The following is an 18747-nucleotide window of genomic DNA, read 5'->3' as shown; positions in this document are numbered from 1 at the left end:
TCACTGTGCTCTTCAGTAAGGCCATTCTACTGCCATTGTTTGTCTATGGAGATTGCATGGCTTTGTGCTCAATTTTATACACCTGTCTGCAATGGTGTGGCTGAAATTGCCGAATCCACTAATTTAAAGGGGTGTCCACAAACTTTTGTATATATATATATATATATATATATTGTAAGTTGCGGGAATCAGTATCACAACCTAGGTGAATGAAGAATCATCATAATGTTTCTGAGGCACAACATGTTATGCCACCCACCTGATTTTATCCATATCTGAGTCAACGTCAGTTACTTTGGGTTTGTACAGCACCTTTCCCACCTCCTGCTCTTCCTTTCCATACACGTCTGTCACTTTATTGTCAAACACCGGGGGGTCGTTCACGTCAATCACCTTCACAGTCACGTTGACTGTCTGGGGGGTCAAGGTCTTAGCATGGGACATGGCCCCGCCGGAGCTACACACAAACAAAGGCTCCTCGTTCTCCACGGAGATCTGAACATTGGTCAACGTTGTCTTCTCAAAATCCTTCCCCTGAGAAAAACAGTCAAATCATCACAATAACTGTTCAATCACAACACTACAAAAAGAGGGCTCGCAATTCTAACCAATTACTGCGCTTTTTCTACATAAAATGGATCAATCAAGTAACAAGATGTTTTCCCTTGTGAGCACATTTTCGTGACTTTTTTTTTATTGCAGCAGCAAAATCAAGCATTTCAGAATGCAACTAGTGTATCACAAAAAAACTGCGAAATCCTGGAGGGACTGACTAAGTGATGTTCATGCTCAGAACGTTGTTGGCCTACTCATGTAAGGTCATAAGGTCAAACAGACTCACCTTGATGACAGTCAGTATACCCTCATTGGTCTTGGGGTCGGTCTCGATCTTATAGTTTCCTTCCTCGTTCCCCATCACAATGGAGTAAACGGCTCGCCATGCGGGGGTGTTGGGGGTGTCTGCATCAGTCACAGCCACTCGGAGTATCTCTTTATTGGATTCCATCTCCATTATGTGAGTATCGTACTGCGAAAAAAGACAGTAAAGTAAGTATTTGTGCTTCAAAAATCAATAAAGACATTTTCAATCAATCGATCAATTATTCAATTGATCAAACAACCAATCAACCAGTCAATCATTGAACCAATCAATCAATCAACCAGTCAATCAATCAATCAACTTGGAACTTACGGTCTTGTTTTTGAACACTGGCTGGTGAGTGTTGGAGTCCATTATGTGGAGGTTGACCACTGCAGTTGAGGACAGGGCTGGTATCCCATGATCCTGAGCTTCAACAACCACTTTATACATCTTTACTTTCTATGTGAACAACAAAATAAATGAAATATTGATCCACCATTTTACATAAAGTTATTGATTTTGTGTGTGTGTGTGTGTGTGTGTGTGTGTGTGTGTGTGTGTGTGTGTGTGTGTGTGTGTGTGTGTGTGTGTGTGTGCATCAATTGTGTGTGTTTGCACATGCTGTATGTAATGATGTGTGTGTATGTGTCATAGTGGAGCCTTACGTCATAGTCAAAGCAGCCGGTGAAGGTGAGCTGGCTCATCTTGGTGCCCTCCACCTGCTTCAGTTTGATCTTGGGCTCGGCTGGCTCCTGAGACAACAACCTGATACTGATGTTGGAGTTCTGTGTGTTCACCTGATCCATGTCCATGGCTGTCAGAGGCACTGGCAGATACCCTGATACAGGGGGGAGGGAAATGAGTTCCCCTTTACATGTTCTCTACGATCAAGAAAGAGCAGCCACTTGCCACTTAATTTCTCAGCCAAATGCAACAACTGCCTGGTTCTTGGGCGAACAGTCTAGCTAAGTATACTTTATATATAGGCACATGATTTACAGCCTTTGCGTGTACTGACCCTCTGGCATGTTCTCTTTTACACTGGCTTTCATGACAGGGTTTGCAAAGTAAGGGGCGTTGTCATTGATGTCCGTAATCGCCACGTCGAACGCCAGAGTCTTGTCCACAGACTTACCAGTCACCTTGTCGATGATGTCAAACATAATCTGTGGGAAATAATACATTACTGTTATGTTTAGGTATTCCGTTTTGTCTGTCTGTTTAGCTTCTGTCCGTCCATCTGTCTTTGTCTGTTGATGCTTACATGAAAGAAGGGGTATGTCTCCCTGTCGATAGGCTTGTGTACGTACACCACTCCGTCATTGTCGTCAATGGAGAACACGCCCACTGGTTCCTCGTTCACTCCAGTTCCAGATAAACGGAACTGATGACTTTTGAAAAGAGCTGTTTTATCGTTGAACATCTGGAAAGATGACCAGTTTTCAGGGCTATGAACACTGGGTCTGGTTTAGGGAGAAGCCCGAGAGCGGTAGAGGGTTCACAGTGAAGCTTACTACAGAGTTATGTTGGAACTGTTCTTCTCTTGAATGATTATATACTATTTATGGGCCCAATGGTTTTATACCTTTACTGAGGTTGCATGTGTAGACAGATTTGTCTTGTTTGTTGCTGTTTGATGTTTTTACCTGTGTGGCGAATTTAGGGAAAGGTCCAGGGTCCTCCTCCACTAGCTCAATTGTGGATAGGACCCACCTTCTTTTGGAACGCAGCAGCAGCTCCTTTAGGAAATCAGAGAAGGTGAGGGGAAGAGGGTCATTGTACCTGTGTTTTTAAACTCAAATGTATTTTAATTTCTGGAAATACCCATGACATACCCTCTTTTCCCGCTTGTTCAGTGTATAGTTGCCAGTATCATGTGCCAGTGCTAATGCAACCATCATGGAGACCTGATGACATAAGAGTGCAAACATGCAATTAGAGAGAATATATTCACAGGTGTGTGTAGTAAAAATACATAAAGATGAAGGTGCGAATCATTGCAGGTGACAGACCTGTGGGAGCCATCATGATAGTGGGAGAGTTTGGATGTACTGTATAATGGCATGCGTGTATGTGGCGTGCATGATCAGTAATGATGATGGTGGGAAGTACATTATATGCAGCAGGGGATGATTGTATGGAGCCGTGTAAGATAGAAGACATTGCCATTCGGTGTATTGTCTGTATTAGTCTCGCAAGCCAGAAAGTTGCTATGCAAACACATTGCATGATTAACTGAACACTGTAACTATTATTGTAAGAAAGGCCACACTGCTCCTCTCCTCTACCTAACTTCCCCTCAAGGTCCCTTCAGTTTCTCTTATGTCCCGTTAGTTTGGCTGCTCAGCCTACTTAAAAAAAATAAAAAATATTCCACCTTTATTTAACCTACCTAAGTTATCCCTCACTGATCATAGTCCTGCCATTCCCAACCAATCAGAACACTTGGAAATGCTCATCTGGACACTGCACCCGCCCACTGCACCGGCCCACTCAGGTCAGAGTGTTATCGTAGTCCGAAGGGAGAAGAAGCATGTTTCGGATGACTTAATATTGTCGACAGTAACATGAATGTCTGAATGTAGGGTCGTGCATCGAAATGTAAGTTGCAGGGGGGTTTTACATGCTGTGTAATAATAGGTCATTCACTTCATGTTACTTTGATACGTTTCAGCCATATGTCCTTGTAACGGCTGTCGTAATGAGGGGACCAACATGCAGCGTGGCACGTGTTCATGATCTTTTATTAGAATCAAACAAACACTCGAACAAAAATAACAAAGGGAAAACGAAAGCGCACAATTCTGTCAGGTACAGAAAACAACTACCCACAAACACAGGTGGGAAAAGGCTGCCTAAGTATGATTCCTAATTAGAGACAACGATAGACAGCTGCCTCTGAATAGAAACCATACTAGGCCCAAAACTAAGAAATACAAAACATAGAATTCCCACCCCACACCCTGACCTAACAAAATAGAGAAATAAACCAATTCTCTCAGGTCAGGGCATGACAGTGGAGGCTTCGTGCCATGGAGGCTTCGTGCCATGGATTATCCCTACAGGCTCCGGGCCATGGTTCATCACTGGAGGCTTCATGCCATGGATCATCACTGGAGGCTTCGGACCATAGATCATCACTGGAGGCTTCTTTCGTGGAGCTGGAACAGGTCTCACCGGACTGGGGAGACGCACTGGAGAACGGGTGCGCAGAGCTAGCACAGGGTATACTGGGCCGTGGAGGCGCACTGGAGGGAGAGTGCGAGGAGCAGGCACAGGACGTACTGGGCTGTGGAGGCGCACTGGAGGGAGAGTGCGAGGAGCAGACACATGCTCACCACGATAAGCACGGGGAGTTGGCTCAGGTCTCAACCCTGACTCCGCCAATCTACCCGTGTGCCCCCCAAAAACTTTTTTGGGGCTGCCTCTCGTGCTTCCCCGGCAGGCTTCTGTATCTCTCCAATACTTGCCCCCAAGTCCAGTCTATCCTCTCTCGCAACTCCTCCAGAGACCAGGAATCCATCTCCTCCCGGGCACGCTGCTTGATCCAGTTGTGGTGGGTAGTTCTGTAACGGCTGTCGTAATGAGGGGACCAAGATGCAGCGTGGCACGTGTTCATGATCTTTTATTAGAATCAAACAAACACTCGAACAAAAATAACAAAGGGAAAACGAAAGCGCACAGTTCTGTCAGGTACAGAAAACTAAACAGAAAACAACTACCCACAAACACAGGTGGGAAAAGGCTGCCTAAGTATGATTCCTAATCAGAGACAACGATAGACAGCTGCCTCTGATTAGGAACCATACTCAGCCCCAAAAAAAGAAATACAAAACATAGAATGCCCCCCCCCCACATCCTGACCTAACAAAATAGAGAAATAAACCGTCTCTCTCAGGTCAGGGCGTGACAGTCCTACTGTATGGCTGTTCGTATACTTTAATGTTAGAGTTGCCAATACTGCTTTGCTTACTGTTTATCTTATGTAGTATTATTCCGTACTTCCGTAATGTTATTATTGCATTGGTTGCACAAGTACTTTTGCAGAAGTGGTTTTATTTTTATTTTTTTTATTTAGATGTATTGGTAAACATGGTCTTTTGCATGCACACGCTAACACAACGTTTTCCATAGTGGCCTTATTAAGGTGTTTTATTGCGCTGCAATGGGCGAGCTTCTAGAGTCATCCCAGACAGCTCTTCAGCATGCACAGATTAATTTACGACCCTGTGGCGCCAGGCCAGATCTGATATGGTCTCAGCCTGGCTGATTCTCACACAAGGCTGGAGAAGAGGGTGCCATAAATCTTGACCCTTTGTCAATCTAAGTAATTAGTTTCTCTCTCCCTCCAAGAACTGAATGTTTAAGTTTTTAAGTGATGCTAATGTTTATAACCCTTTAAAGACATGTTTTAAGTATAATGCCATTTGCCATTTATACATGCACTACTGTTCAACAGTTTGGGTCACTTAGAAATGTCCTTGTTTTTGAAAGAAAAGCAACATTTATGTCCATTAAAATTACATCAAACTAATCAGAAATATGGTGTAGACTTTGTTAATGTTGTGAATGACTATTGAAGCTGGAAACAGCAGATTTCTTTTATGGAATATCTACATATGCATACAGAGGACCATTATCAGCAACCAAGTTAATAATTTTAAAAGGCTAATTGACCATCAGAAAACCCTTTTGCAATTATGTTAGCACAGCTGGAAACTGTTGTCCTGATTAAAGAAGCAATAAAACTGGCCTTGTTTAGACTAGTTGAGTATCTGGAGCATCAGCATTTGTGGGTTCGATTACAGGCTCAATATGGCCAGAAACAAAGAGCTCTCTCCTGAAACTCGTCAGTCTATTCTTGTCCTGAGAAATGAAGTTTATTCCATTTGAGAAATTGCCAAGAAACTGAAGATCTCGTACAACGCTGTGTACTACTCCCTTCACAGAAAAGCGCAAACTGGCTCTAACCAGAATAGAAAGAAGAGTGGGAGGCCCCGGTGCACAACTGAGCAAGAGGACAAGTACATTAGAGTGTCTAGTTTGAGAAACAGACACCTCACAAGTCCTCAACTGGCAGCTTCATTAAATAGTACCCGCAAAACACCAGTCGCAACGTCAACAGTGAAGAGGTGACTCCGGGATGCTGGCTTTCTAGGCAGAGTTCTTCTGTCCAGTGGCTGTGTTATTTTGCCCATCTTAATCTTTTCTTTTCATTGGCCAGTCTGAAATATGGCTTTTTCTTTGCAACTCTGCCTAGAAGTCCAGTGCTTGTCTCCACCCCCCTCCAGGTGTTGCCCATCTTCCCCATTATCCCCCTAACACAATAAGAACAAAATAACGAGTCTATAAACAGGGGGCACCGGTACTGAGTCAGTGTGCAGGGGTACAGGCTAGTTGAGGTAATCTGTACATGTAGGTAGGGGCGAAGTGACTATGCATAGGTAACAAACAAACAGCGAGTAGCAGCAATGTACAAGGGGGAGGGGGGGGGGGCCTTATGGTCAGATGTAGCACCTTGCGGTCAGATGCCGAGCAGTTGCCATACCAGGCGGTGATGCAACTGGTCAGGATGCTCTCGATGGTGCAGCTGTAGAACCTTTTGAGGATCTGGGGACCCATGCCAAATCTTTTCAGTCTCCCGAGGGGGAAAAGGTTTTGTCGTGCCCTCTTCATGACTGTCTTGGTATGTTTGGACCATGATAGTTCGTTGGTGATGTGGACACCAAGGAACTTGAAACTCTCAACCTGCTCCACTACAGCCCCGTCGATGTTAATGGGGACCTGTTCAGCCTGCCTTTTCCTGTAGTCCACGATCAGCTCCTTTGTCTTGATCACAGAGCTTGTTGTCCTGGGTCTTACCTGGATATTGTGATAGTACGAACTGGCCATGACTGACCCAGCAGACCCAGGCCCGCTGTGCAACGTCATCTCTTCCCAGGGAGCCACCATAGGTATGCATGAGTAATTGATTCATGGCCTTGCGGAGGGGGTCCAAACATTGGCAGAACACCATGACTGAGCGGTGGACAGTTTGCTGGAGCAATTCCACAGGTTGTCAGGGAGGCCGCCTACCATAGTGGTAACCCCACAGCTTCTCAGCAATTCAGCTGCTAGCAGCGCCATCTCAACGGTCACTCCATCTTCTCTGGAGCTCCGCTTACCTCCTCCGTAACGATTCCATAGAGAGCTGAGTACCTGTCAGGCATTCCTAGCTCAGTGTGCCCTCGTATTCGAGCTTCAGCCCTCCTCCTTCCCCTTGGACCGATCCAAGATAGCCTACCTCATCACGCTGATGTCCGGCAGGGCTCTCACCTGGGCTACTGCTGTATGGGAACAGCAGCCGGCCATATGCATTAGTCTGGAGGGATTCGTGACAGAGGTGAAGAAGGATTTTCACGCCCTGTTCTCCGGGAGATAAGCTGCCCGGAGGCAATTGCGGGAACGACGGAGGGAGAGGAAATTGGATTGTGCTAGCACGCCCAGGAATCCCACCTTGCCAACCCAGAAGCTCCCGACGGTCTCTTTGCCGAGAGGACCAGAGGCTTCCCGACCTGCCACGAGGGCTGCCGAAGACGGCTGAGTCACCGCTTCCTAAGCCTATGCCACTAGGCAGAGCTGGGCTGTCGCCAGCAGAACGGTACTACGGAATTGACACGAAGAGTTGTCTGTATTGCGGGACTCTTGTCCATTTTGTGTCCTCTTGTCTTTAAAGAAGCCAGGCTCACCGATAAGAGCAAGGACTCTGGTGGGCCATATGGAGAATGTTCCTGCTTCCCCTGCTCACACCCCTTTTCATGCCATTCTGCTGTGGGGAGGCCAGTCCAAATCTCTCCAGGTTCTCATTGACTCTGGGGCCGACGAGAGTTTTTTGGACGCTACCCTGGCGTCCGAGCTGAACATCCCCACTCAGACCCTCTCCACTCCCATCGACGTTAGAGCGTTGGCCGGGCGCTCTGTATGCCAAGTCACCCACAACACCACTCCCATCCACCTACGGGTGTCAGGGAACCAGTCTATCCAGTTCCTGCTCATCAAGTCCCCTCTGATTCCCGTGGTAATGGGTTGGAGCCCTTCTGCAACGCCATCTCACTAGCACCACGCCGCCCGAGAACGTCTGTACTCTCTGTCGGGACCGGAGACCAAGGCTATGGATACCTAAATTGGGGACTCCCTAGCTGCTGGATTTATCCATCCCTCTTCCTCTCTCGCCGGCTCAGGCTTCTTCTTCTTGGAGAAAAAGGACAAGACCATGCGCCCGTGCATTGACTATCCGGGACTCAACGACATTACGGTTAACCTGTTGGGGCTAGGGGGCAGTATTTGCATGGCTGGATAAAAAACGTACCCGATTTAAACTGGTTACTACTCTTGCCCAGAAACGAGAATATGCATATAATTAGTATATTTGGATAGAAAACACTCTAAAGTTTCTAAAACTGTTTGAATTGTGTCTGTAAGTATAACAGAACTCATATGGCAGGCCAAAACCTGAGAAGATGTCTGTCTGTCTGACAATTTGTTGTCCTTCAGTTGCATCTCTAATGAAAATACAGCATCTCTGCTGTAACGTGACATTTTCTAAGGCTTCCATTGGCTCTCAGAAGGTGCCAGAAAGTGTAATGGGGTGTCTGCAGTCTCTGGGCGAAGTACAGCAGCTCTGTTTGTGAGTGGTCAGCCTGGGAACAGTGAGACTGAGAAGCGCGTTCATGAGAATTCTCCTTTTTTTTCTTTCAGCCTTTGAATGAATACAACGTCGCCCGGTTGGAATATTATCGCTATTTTACGAGAAAAATAGCATAAAAAATTATTTTAAACAGCGTTTGACATGCTTCGAAGTACGGTAATGGAATATTTTTACATTTTTTGTCACGAAATGCGCTCATGCGTCACCCTTCGGATAGTGGTCCTGAACGCACAAACAAAACGGAGGTATTTGAATATAACTATGGATTATTTGGAACCAAAACAACATTTGTTGTTGAAGTAGAAGTCCTGTGAGTGCATTCTGACGAAGAACAGCAAAGGTAATCCAATTGTTCTTATAGTAAATCTGAGTTTGGTGAGGGCCAAACTTGGTGGGTGTCAAATTAGCTAGCCGTGATGGCCGGGCTATGTACTCAGAATATTGCAAAATGTGCTTTCGCTGAAAAGCTATTTTAAAATCTGACACCGCGATTGCATAAATGTGTTCTGTATCTATAATTCTTAAAATAATTGTTATGTATTTTGTGAACGTTAATCATGAGTAATTTAGTCAATTCACCGGAAGTTTGCGGTGGATATGCTAGTTCTGAACATCACATGCTAATGTAAAAAGCTGGTTTTTGATATAAATATGAACTTGATTGAACAAAACATGCATGTATTGTATAACATAATGTCCTAGGAGTGTCATCTGATGAAGATCATCAAAGGTTAGTGCTGCATTTAGCTGTGGTTTTGGTTTTTGTGACATATATGCTTGCTTTGAAAATGGCTGTGTGATTATTTTTGGCAGGGTACTCTCTTGACATAATCTAATGTTTTGCTTTCGCTGTAAAGCCTTTTTGAAATCGGACAATGTGGTTAGATTAACGAGAGTCTTGTTTTTAACCTGTTGGGGCTCGGGGGCAGTATTGAGAAATTTTGAAAAAAATATGTGCCCATTTTTAACTGCCTCCTACACCAACTCAGAAGCTAGGATATGCATATTATTAACACATTCGGATAGAAAACACTGAATTTTCTAAAACAGTTTGAATGGTGTCTGTAAGTATAACAAAACTCATATTGCAGGCAAAAACCTGTGAAAAATAGATTTAAAAAAATGTGAATTTTGTGACTGTACTATTTAGTGTCATTGTTTTATAGATACCATAGTGAGAAAGGATTCATTTCGCAACACCGACGGCTTCCACTAGATGTCAACGATCTTTATAAAGTTGTTTGAAGCGTCTATGATAAACAGAGAGCAAATTAGAATGCAAGGAAGTTGACATGTCATCACTTCATTTTTTTGCGCCTGCGCATAAATGTGAGAAGCGTGAGTTTGTCATCATTGTTTATCTAGACATAGGATAGGTTGTGTGAAAATATTACTGATGTTTAACGTTAAAAATGGACCAAAAGATTAATGCTAAGCAACGTTTGACATGTTTGAACGAACGTAAATAGATTATTTACTAGTTTTTTTTAGCTTTTCGGCGTGATTTTACACCCCCCCCCCACCACGTTTTGTGGGAGCATAATGAACGCTAACTACTTGTTGTTATTTGGACATAAATTATGAACTTTGTCAAAAGAAACCACATTTGTTCCGGACCTGGGAAATCCTGGCAGTGCCTTCTGATGGAGATAATCAAAGGTAAGGGGATATTTACAATGTTATTATCGATATTAGATGATGCTAACTGTATAGCATAGCTTATTGTTCTTAGCATAGCACCCCGTTTATTGCAAAATGTGATTTCCCAGTAAAGTTATTTTGAGATCTGGCCATTCGGTAGCAATTACGAGATGATAATATATTATTCTTTGAATGACAATATTATAATTTACCAATGTTTTCGAATAGTAATTTTGTTATGTTCACCGGAAGCATTTCAGAGAAGAAAAAATCTGAATTTCACGCTACTGTAAAATGCTGTTTTTGGATATAAATATGAACTTGATGGAACAAAAAATGCATGTATTGTATAACATAATGTCCTAGGAGTGTCATCTGATGGAGATTGACAAAGGTTAGTGCATAATTCTAGCTGGTTTCTGCTTTTGGTGACGCCTGACCTTGAATTGAAAATGGATGTTTGTACTTTTGTGGCTATGTACTGTCCTAACATAATCTAACTTTATGCTTTTGCCGTAAAGCCTCTTTGAAAATCGAACAATGTGGTTAGATTAAGGAGATGTTTATCTTTTAAATTGTGTAAAATAGTTGATTGTTTGAGAAATTGAAATTATTAGATTTTTGATGTTTTGAATTTCCAGCCTTGTTAGCAATCCCGACTCGGGGTTCATTGCTAACCTGTAGCCCCAACAGGTTTTAAAATGGTGTAAAATAGTCATATGTTTGAGAAATTGAAGTTATAGCATTTTTGAGGTATTTGTATTTCGCGCCACGCGATTCCACTGGCTGTTGACTAGGTGGGACGCAAGCGTCCCACCTAGCCCAGGGAAGTTAAGAACCGTTACTCGCTACCACTCAAACAGCACCCTGGCTTCCCCCCTGTCAGCACTCACCTCGCCCAAGGTTCCGTTCACGTCCCCAGCTACTGACCGGGCGTTCCGGGATCTCAAATATTGCTTCACCACAGCTCCCATCCTGGTTCATACAGACCCATCTTGGTGGAGGCCGATGCTTTCGGACGTCGAAGTGGGGGCTGCCCTCGACCTCAAGATCCGTCTTCTCCCATCGTCTCAACGCCATGGAAAGAAACTACGATGTGGGAATCAGGAGCTTCTCACGGTGAAGATGGCGTTGGAGGAATGGAGGCACTGGCTGGAGGGGGCGGAACATCCATTCATCATGTGGACTGACCACAAGAACCTGGAGTATCTCCGCACCGACCAAGAGCCTCAAGTTCAGGCAAGCCAGATGAGCCCTGCTGTCACACGGTTAAACTTTTCCCTCTCATACCGCCCAGGTTCCAAGAATGTCAAGCCGGATGCCCTGTTCCACGACTACAGCCCCAGGACTACTACCTCGGAACCCGAGACCATCCTTCCCACCTCATGCCTGGCGACGACACGCTGGGGAATAGGGAAGCAGGTCCGTGAGGCACAGCGTTCCAAGCAAAAAAACAGATGTTGGTTCCTGACACCGTCCACTCCGTGGTCCTGGAGTGGGCCCACTCCTCCAGGCTGCTCTGTCACCTGGTCGCCCGTCGGACCTGGACCCTGGCCTACCATGATCCCGGACGTGTCCGCATTCGTCGCCACTTGCACAGTTTGTGCACAGAACAAGACTCCTCGGCAAGCTCCAGCTGGTCTCCTCCAACCTCTGCTTGTCCCCCACCTCTGCCAAGGAGACGGCCCAGGTCATGGTGCAGCACGTTTTCCGGACCCATGGACTGCCCCTGGACATGGTCTCCGACCGGGGTCCTCAGTTCTCGTACCAGTTCTGGAAGGAGTTATGCACCCTCATTGGGTCGTCGGCCAGCTTATCCTATGGGTTCCACCAGCAGTTCAACGGCCAGCCGGAGTGAGCCAACCAGGACCTGGAAACCACCCTGCGCTGCCTGGTCTCCGCCAACCCCACCACCTGGAGCCATCAGGCGGTCTGGGTGGAACACGCCCGCAACTCCCTTTCCTGCTCTACCACATGCCTATCACCGTTCGAGTGTTCCCTGGGGTATCAGCCCACACTCTTCCCTGAGCAGGAAGAGGTCGGCATACCTTCTGCCCAGATGTTTGTCCGCCACTGTTGTCGTACCTGGAGGAGAGCCTGGTCGGTCTTCCTCAAGACCACCTCCAGGTATTGACGACAAGTGGATCGCCGGTATCATCAAGGCTCCCCGGTATCGTTACGGGCAGAAGGTATGGCTATCCACCCGGGATCTGCCCCTCCTGGTGGAATCCCGCAAGCTCTCCCCCCGGTTTATTGGCCCATTTCCCATCTCTAGAATTATTAGTCCCTCTGCTGTTCATCTTCTGTTGCCCCGTACCCTTCGTATATATACCCCACCTTTCATGTATCCCGTATTAAGCCCGTTTCTCACAGTCCTTTGTCTTCCATTTCCAGGCCCACCCCTCCTCCACGTGTCATCGATGGCCATCCGGCATACACGGTGAGACGTGTCCTGAGGGTTCGACCACAGGGCAGGGTTTTTCAGTACCTGGTTGACTAGGAGGGTTATGGCCCGGAGGAGAGGTGCTGGGTCCCTGCTAGGTACATCCTGGACCCAGCCCTCATCGCCGACTTCTGCCGGAACCCCGGTCAACCAGGTATGCGCCCAGGTAGGATGCCAGGTGGCACCCCTAGAGGGGAAGGGGGGGTACTGTCACGCCCTGATCTGTTTCACTGGTCTTTGTGCTTGTGTCCACCCCCTCCAGGTGTCGCCCATCTTCCCCATTATCCCCTGTGTACTTATACCTGTGTTTTCTGTTTGTCTGTTGCCTGTTCATCTTGTTTGTCAAGCTTACCAGTGTTTTGTCCTGTCAGCTCCTGTCTTTTCCCAGTTCAGGACGGATAAGGGTAAAAAACCAGGGGGGCGAGAAAAATAGTTTTTCTCACCCCCCTGGTTTTTTACCCTTATCCGTCCTGAACCCGCCCACCTGAGCACTCTGCCTGCCCCTGACCCTGAGCCCGCCTGCCATCCGGTACCTCTGCCCCTATCTGGAATTCCGACCTTTGCCTGACCTGGCCCTGAGCCTGCCTGCCGCCCTGTACCTTTGCCTCTGTTTGCTGCAAAAAACATAGTTACTTCAACATGGTCTGCACTTGGGTCTTACATGGATACTTGATAGATGCTCCAGATACTCAACTAATCTAAAGAAGGCCAGTTTTATTGATTCTTTAATCAGAACAACAGTTTTCAGCTGTGCTAGCATAATTGCAAAAGGGTTTTCTAATGATCAATTAGCCTTTTAAAAATATAAACTTGGATTAGCTAACACACCGTGTCATTGGAACACAGGAGTGATGGTTGCTGATAATGGGCCTCTGTACACCTATGTATATATTCCATAAAAAAATCGGCCGTTTCCACTTACAAAAGTCATTTACAATATTATCAATGTTTACACTGTATTTCTGTTCAATTTGATGTTATTTTAATGGACAAAAATATGTGATTTTCTTTCAAAAACAAGGACATTTCTAAGTGACCCCAAACTTTTGAACGGTAGTGTGTACAGTGAGGGAAAAAAGTATTTGATCCCCTGCTGATTTTGTACGTTTGCCCACTGACAAAGAAATGATCAGTCTATAATTTTAATGGTAGGTTTATTTGAACAGTGAGAGACAGAATAACAACAAAAAAATCCAGAAAACCGCACCTCAAAAATGTTTTAATTGATTTGCATTTTAATGAGGGAAATAAGTATTTGACCCCCTCTCAATCAGAAATATTTCTGGCTCCCAGGTGTCTTTTATACAGGTAACGAGCTGAGATTAGGAGCACACTCTTAAAGGGAGTGCTCCTAATCTCAGATTGTTACCTGTATAAAAGACACCTGTCCACAGAAGCAATCAATCAATCAGATTCCAAACTCTCCACCATGGTCAAGACCAAAGAGCTCTCCAAGGATATCAGGGACAAGATTGTAGACCTACACAAGGCTGGAATGGGCTACAAGACCATCGCCAAGCAGCTTGGTGAGAAGGTGACAGCAGTTGGTGCGATTATTTGCAAATGGAAGAAACACAAAAGAACTGTCAATCTCCCTCGGCCTGGGGCTCCATGCAAGATCTCACCTCGTGGAGTTGCAATGATCATGAGAACGGTGAGGAATCAGCCCAGAACTACACGGGAGGATCTTGTCAATGATCTCAAGTCAGTTGGGACCATAGTCACCAAGAAAACAATTAGTAACACACTACGCCGTGAAGGACTGAAATGCTGCAGCGCCCGCAAGGTCCCCCTGCTCAAGAAAGCACATATACATGCCCGTCTGAAGTTTGCCATTGAACATCTCAATGATTCAGAGGACAACTGGGTGAAAGTGTTGTGGTCAGATGAGACCAAAATGCAGCTCTTTGGCTTCAATTCAACTCGCTGTGTTTGGAGGAGGAGGAATGTTGCTTATGACCCCAAGAACACCATCCCCACCTTCAAACATGGAGGTGGAAACATTATGCTTTGGGGGTGTTTTTCTGCTAAGGGGTCAGGACAACTTCACCGCATTAAAGGGACGATGGACAGGGCCATGTAGGTCCTGGAGTGGTCTAGCCAGTCTCCAGGCCTTAATCCCATAGAAAATCTGTGGAGGGAGCTGAAGGTTCGAGTTGCCAAACGTCAGCCTCGAAACCTAAATGACTTGGAGAAGATCTGCAAAGAGGAGTGGGACAAAATCCCTCCTGAGATGTGTGCAAACCTGGTGGCCAACTACAAGAAACATCTGACCTCTGATTGCCAACAAGGGTTTTGCCACCAAGTACTAAGTCATGTTTTGCAGAGGGGTCAAATACTTATTTCCCTCATTAAAATGCAAATCATTTTATAACATGTTTGACGTGTTTTTCTGGATTTTTTTTGTTATTTTGTCTCTCACTGTTCAAATAAACCTACCATTAAAATTATAGAATGATCATTTCTTTGTCACTGGGCAAACATACAAAATCAGCAGGGGATCAAATACCTTTTCCCCTCGCTGTATGTATATTTTATAGTTATAACCCTTAACTAGTACTGTTTACATGTATGCATATCTTTTGTCTTATAGCTCCACAACAATAAGATTCCAAGTCATTCGGATTACCACAATCATATAAACATCCTCAAATAGAAACAGCTGTCTGCGTGTGTGTGTGTGAGCATGTGGTGTTGACAAAGTGTTCAGTATGGGCCTCAACATCATGTTCTAACCGGACAGCACTATAGTGGGCAGAACCAAACCAATCAGTTATAAGTATATAATGGGAGAGGTTATTCACAGCCCACCGCTCAGACGTACCAGCCAACCGTTTTTACGTTGTCCTTCTAGTCAGATTTAGTGATCAACAGTTTTTTACGTGGTCTGTCATTTCTCCGGATTTATCCACCAACAGTTTTTTAATTAGTCAGAATTTTTTACTTTGCATTGTGGGAATTGTTCGTAAGTAACTATTTCACTGTAAAGTCTACACCTGTTTTCGGCACATATAATCAATAGAATTTTATTTTATCATAAACCTGTGATATTGAAACAATCAGACAACAATGCCCAAATTGCAAGCCATGTAATGGTAATGAAACTACATCCATTTTTTCTTTTACACTCTTGGAAAAAAGGGTTCCAAAAGGGTTCTTTGGCTGTCCCCATAGAGTACCACTGTATGATTCATAATACCCATAAAACCTAGCAGTCAAACAGGAAAATGGTTCCAATCGTTTTTCCACCATTCATTTTTTCCCATAGTAGTTTTTAGAAACACTTCAAATAAGGGCTGTGTTTTCGAGTAGGCTTACCCTGGCGTGAGGTTTTGATAACCGTTTAAATAGCTCTAGGACAAGGTGGCTTTTATCAATATATTCGCCTGTATTTAGCCCCCAAAAAAGAAATGCTAATTTGAGAAAAATTAATGGTGGAGTAGTGATTGGAACCTTTTTTCTTTGACCGCTAGGTTTTATGGGTATTATAATACCTCAACTTTGGGGCTCTATACGACAACCCTTTTTGGTTCAAGATAGAACCTTTTTTGGTTCCAGGTAGAACACTTTTAGGTTCCATGTAGAAACCTCTGTGAGATCTACCTGGAACCAAAAAGGGTTCTTTAAAGGGTTCTTCGATGAGGACAGCCGAAGAACCCATTTAGATTCCAGACAGTGTACCACAGCAAACAGAGAGCAACAAGGCACGAGACACCTTCACTTTGTTTACAGCACAGAAAATACGCCATGCAAAGTTGCATTCCATACATATGTGTCATGGACACCAAACATTTCATATACATTTGTTATAGATGACAAATAAAAAAATATAAAAGTTTGAAGCTAAGGGATAGTCACCTTGGGTTGGTAAACTTGGTAAAGGGATGGTCAAATTGAAAATGTGCAGCACAAATGAACAACTTAAAGTATGTTTATTCAGAGTCAGGCTTTAGAACTCAATGGGGTGTGTATTATGAGGATCTAAAGCAGCAATCAGCAGTAGAAAAAATAACAAAGCGTTCTCCCGCCCGTTTCGGTAAAAAGCTGAGGGATGGGACTGGAGAAATGTAACCACTCTCAAATTCATAGACAGAGCTACGGATGCAAGGACTCCATGATATAAAAATGTGACTTTTAACCATGTTTAGGTTGTTTACATTTACTTTGTTTGCAAACATTGGAGTAAAACAAGCTTATATTTTGAGTTCAGATGGGGTACAACATTTTTTAGTTGTCAATGGGTACATATCATTCATTTATTTAAGTCCAAAGCTGTTATGGTTGAACCCAAGGTGAGATTTATAACAATTGAGTTGGGATCATATTTACTGCAACCAATTGACATGTATAATACATAAAAATACATTTGTTAGAGACCACAAAAGAAAAAGAGCTTGAAGAACAATGATACCCGATAAATGATCCAATAGTTATAAGGAACGCTAATAATTATTGGATTATTATTGAATAAATTAGGCAGTTTATTTTTAACGCTTTTTTCTCCCAAATTTCGTGATATCCAATTGTGATCTTGTCTCATCACTGCAACTCCCCACCATGCTTGGGAGAAGCAAAGGTCAAGTCATGCGTCCTCCGAAACATGACCTGCCAAACCGCGCTTCTTAACACCCACCCACTTAACCCGGAAGCCAGCAACACCAATGTGTCAGAGGAAACATTGTTCAACTGATGACCGAAGTCAGCCTGCAGGCGCCCGGCCCGCCACAAGAGCACGATGAACCAAGTAAAGCCCCCCACAGCCAAACCCTACCCTAACAACGCTGAGCCAATTGTGGGACTCCTGGTCACAGCCAGTTGTGACGCCATTTGAGATCAAACCCAGGTCTGTAGTGACGCCTCAAACACTGTGACGCAGTGCCTTAGACCGCTGCGCCACCCGGGAGACACCCTTATATTCATTTTTTGACTTTAATAAAAAATATAGCCAGTGAGATGCCTCTGCGGGTCGGGGGCAATACTTAAGAAGACCAGAGTGGCTTAGCTCCAATCAGAAAAAGGGAGTGGCTTGTTTAGTTTTCTCTACCGTCTCTGACTGAACGTCATTAAAACCACTGGCAGCCATTTTGTGCTATTGTTTATAAGGTAGGCTAGATAGACTCATAACCTTTCAGCGTTCAGAGAGAAAAAAAACTCAAAGAATTGCAGTGTCATACTAATATTATGACATGACATACTGCACCCACATGACACTTCCGTGATCTATATTTCAGTACAACATATAGTATGAAAAAGTATTTTAAAAAGTATGCACTCACATTCTCTAGATAAGAGCGTCTGCTAAATTACTAGAAAGTAAAATATGTGTGTTTCCGTTTATGCAAATGAACCTATTGTGTCAAAGCTAATTCTGTAGAAGCTGGTTTTGTACTCACCTTCAGCAGAAGAAAGGACACCTTCGCCATTTTGGACCGTTCCTCTTGATATCCTTTGGGTAAGTGTCAAGAACTCAAATGTGGAACAGGTACTTGAGACATTTGGTACAGGCAGCATGTGGGGACAGCCCACTATCCCTCCAGGCTCACTGAACATCTGACACAGTCGTTTTTTCCCCCTTTTTCCCAGATATGTGTCCTCACCAAGTATATGTGTGTGCGTGAGAAAGAGCGATTGTGTATGTGTGAGAGAGTGTGTGTGTGAGTGTAGGTGTTTACACTTTGTTTAGTATATACGTGTGTGCATGTGTGTTTGTGTGTGCATTCATGCGTTAGTGTGTGCGTGTATAGGTTTGCCACTAATAACCTGTTGCTGCTATGTGACACATCTCAAGTCCCCAGGGCTTTAGTGAGGGGTATAGTTTGTGAGGTCAGAGTAAGACCCTCTCTGCCGGTCTCAGGTTCTCATATTTTATTGATGCTCATCCTACAGTACGAGATGACTCATCCTAGACACTACCCAGATTTCTAGGGTTATGTCTAAATCAGAAAGAATTTTATAGGCTTGCAGACAATACAGATGCTGTTGTTGGAATTTTGTATTGTATTCGAGGTTTAGATCAATAAAGTGTAGTAGGTTGAGTGTCCAGGTTTAATCAGAATTGCAGATGGCAGAGGGTTGGCGCAGTGCACATTATAAACACAATTCTAACAAATATTA

The 18747-nt window shown here is 44.5% G+C and overlaps 1 protein-coding gene across 1 annotated transcript in view; it reads right to left on the bottom strand.

Moving 5' to 3' along the window:
* LOC106571916 (cadherin-like protein 26) overlaps positions 1-18278 on the bottom strand; it is a 52496-nt gene extending 34218 nt beyond the window's left edge. Inside the window, exons 1-9 of the mRNA XM_014145472.2 lie at positions 18027-18278; positions 2698-2769; positions 2509-2601; positions 2127-2285; positions 1881-2028; positions 1528-1700; positions 1193-1321; positions 842-1027; positions 260-534 (exon numbers count right to left, since the gene is read on the bottom strand). Coding sequence (XP_014000947.1) covers positions 260-534; positions 842-1027; positions 1193-1321; positions 1528-1700; positions 1881-2028; positions 2127-2285; positions 2509-2601; positions 2698-2769; positions 18027-18056 — 1265 coding nt within the window. The 5' untranslated portion in view covers positions 18057-18278. The remainder of the gene's footprint in view (positions 1-259; positions 535-841; positions 1028-1192; positions 1322-1527; positions 1701-1880; positions 2029-2126; positions 2286-2508; positions 2602-2697; positions 2770-18026) is intronic.
* Positions 18279-18747: the final 469 nt, after the last annotated feature.

The sequence above is a fragment of the Salmo salar genome, chromosome ssa15 (assembly GCF_905237065.1).
Source record: "Salmo salar chromosome ssa15, Ssal_v3.1, whole genome shotgun sequence".
NCBI classification, from domain to species: domain Eukaryota; kingdom Metazoa; phylum Chordata; class Actinopteri; order Salmoniformes; family Salmonidae; genus Salmo; species Salmo salar.
The sequence above is the reverse complement of the archived record's forward strand: the minus strand, read 5'-3'. Positions and strand labels throughout refer to the sequence as shown.